General features: G+C 48.7%; 1 protein-coding gene across 3 annotated transcripts in view; it reads right to left on the reverse strand.

Moving 5' to 3' along the window:
* Positions 1-492, reverse strand: part of GLRA1 (glycine receptor, alpha 1) — a 101,116-nt gene extending 100,624 nt beyond the window's left edge. For 2 of the 3 annotated variants that reach the window (XM_011931634.1, XM_011931632.1), the window contains exon 1: positions 145-486. Coding sequence is in view for 2 of the 3 variants with exons in the window: in XM_011931632.1 (XP_011787022.1) it covers positions 145-200 (56 nt within the window). In the remaining variant the exon portion in view is untranslated. Of the gene's footprint in view, positions 1-144 lie in introns of all 3 variants that reach the window. The other variant, XM_011931633.1, reaches the window with a different exon arrangement.
* Positions 493-945: the final 453 nt, after the last annotated feature.

Consider the following 945-nt stretch of genomic DNA (forward strand, 5'->3'; position numbering starts at 1 on the left):
AGGAGACGGGGGATGGAAGGACCCGATTGCAGTGGAATACAGCACCCCTCTTCCCCAAAATGATGGGACCACGGACAAAGGTAGCCTCTGTACTCTTTCCCCCAATTTCCATCAGAGCAATGTGGTCAGTAGAAAATTGCATACCTGAAGAATACAATGGTCTCCCAAAGGTAGAGTCGAAGAGTATTGAAGCTGTACATTTTTCAGGTCCTTGTGCTTTGTAGTCCACGAGTTATGGGGGCAAAAATGTTTCAAATTGGCACTTACAAAACCAGAAAGCGCTATTGAAAAAAATAATCCAGATGTTAAGGGGAGGCGGGGAACAGGGGCGCGGAGGGAGAGCCCCAGGGAAGTCGGAGCGAGGGGGCTGTAGATACCACGGACAGCGGCTGCTGCGAGGCGTTTCAGCACCACGGAGAGCGTCCAGCCCTGCTTTTCAGGAGCGCGAAGAGTATTGCTGTTTGTTAAACTCCAGCGTGACTGTTGGCTCCCTGCGGCGATGGGGAGGCACGTTTGGGGGTGGGTATATTTCCTTTTTTTTTTTTTTTTTTTAATGGTTGCTCTACAGTTTGCAATATTTAACTTAACCTCATCAAACTGGAAGTTACTGGAATAATACGAAACATTGTCTGTTCTTTTGCAAGTAGTACTCAATTCCTTTTTTTTTTTTTTTTTTTTTACCCCTGTTTTTCTGTTTAAACGGCCAGCTCCATGCAAGGAAAAAAATCTTCTGTGGAGATCAGAGCGTTGGCCTCGGACCGTTGGATTGGGCGAGCATCTTGGGTAAAGAGAACAGAGCTTTATGGCTCTGGGCCGGCTGAGGGGGTTAGAGGCGAGGGGAAAGCGGTTGACGGCGCTGCCTTCAGTTAAATCTCGGAGAGTGTGCCAGGCTGGCGCATCGCAATCCAGTCTCGGAATCTCATTCCCCTGCCTCGGTGCTATTCT

The sequence above is a fragment of the Colobus angolensis genome, unplaced genomic scaffold, assembly GCF_000951035.1.
Source record: "Colobus angolensis palliatus isolate OR3802 unplaced genomic scaffold, Cang.pa_1.0 Scaffold90, whole genome shotgun sequence".
In the NCBI taxonomy this organism is placed as follows: domain Eukaryota; kingdom Metazoa; phylum Chordata; class Mammalia; order Primates; family Cercopithecidae; genus Colobus; species Colobus angolensis.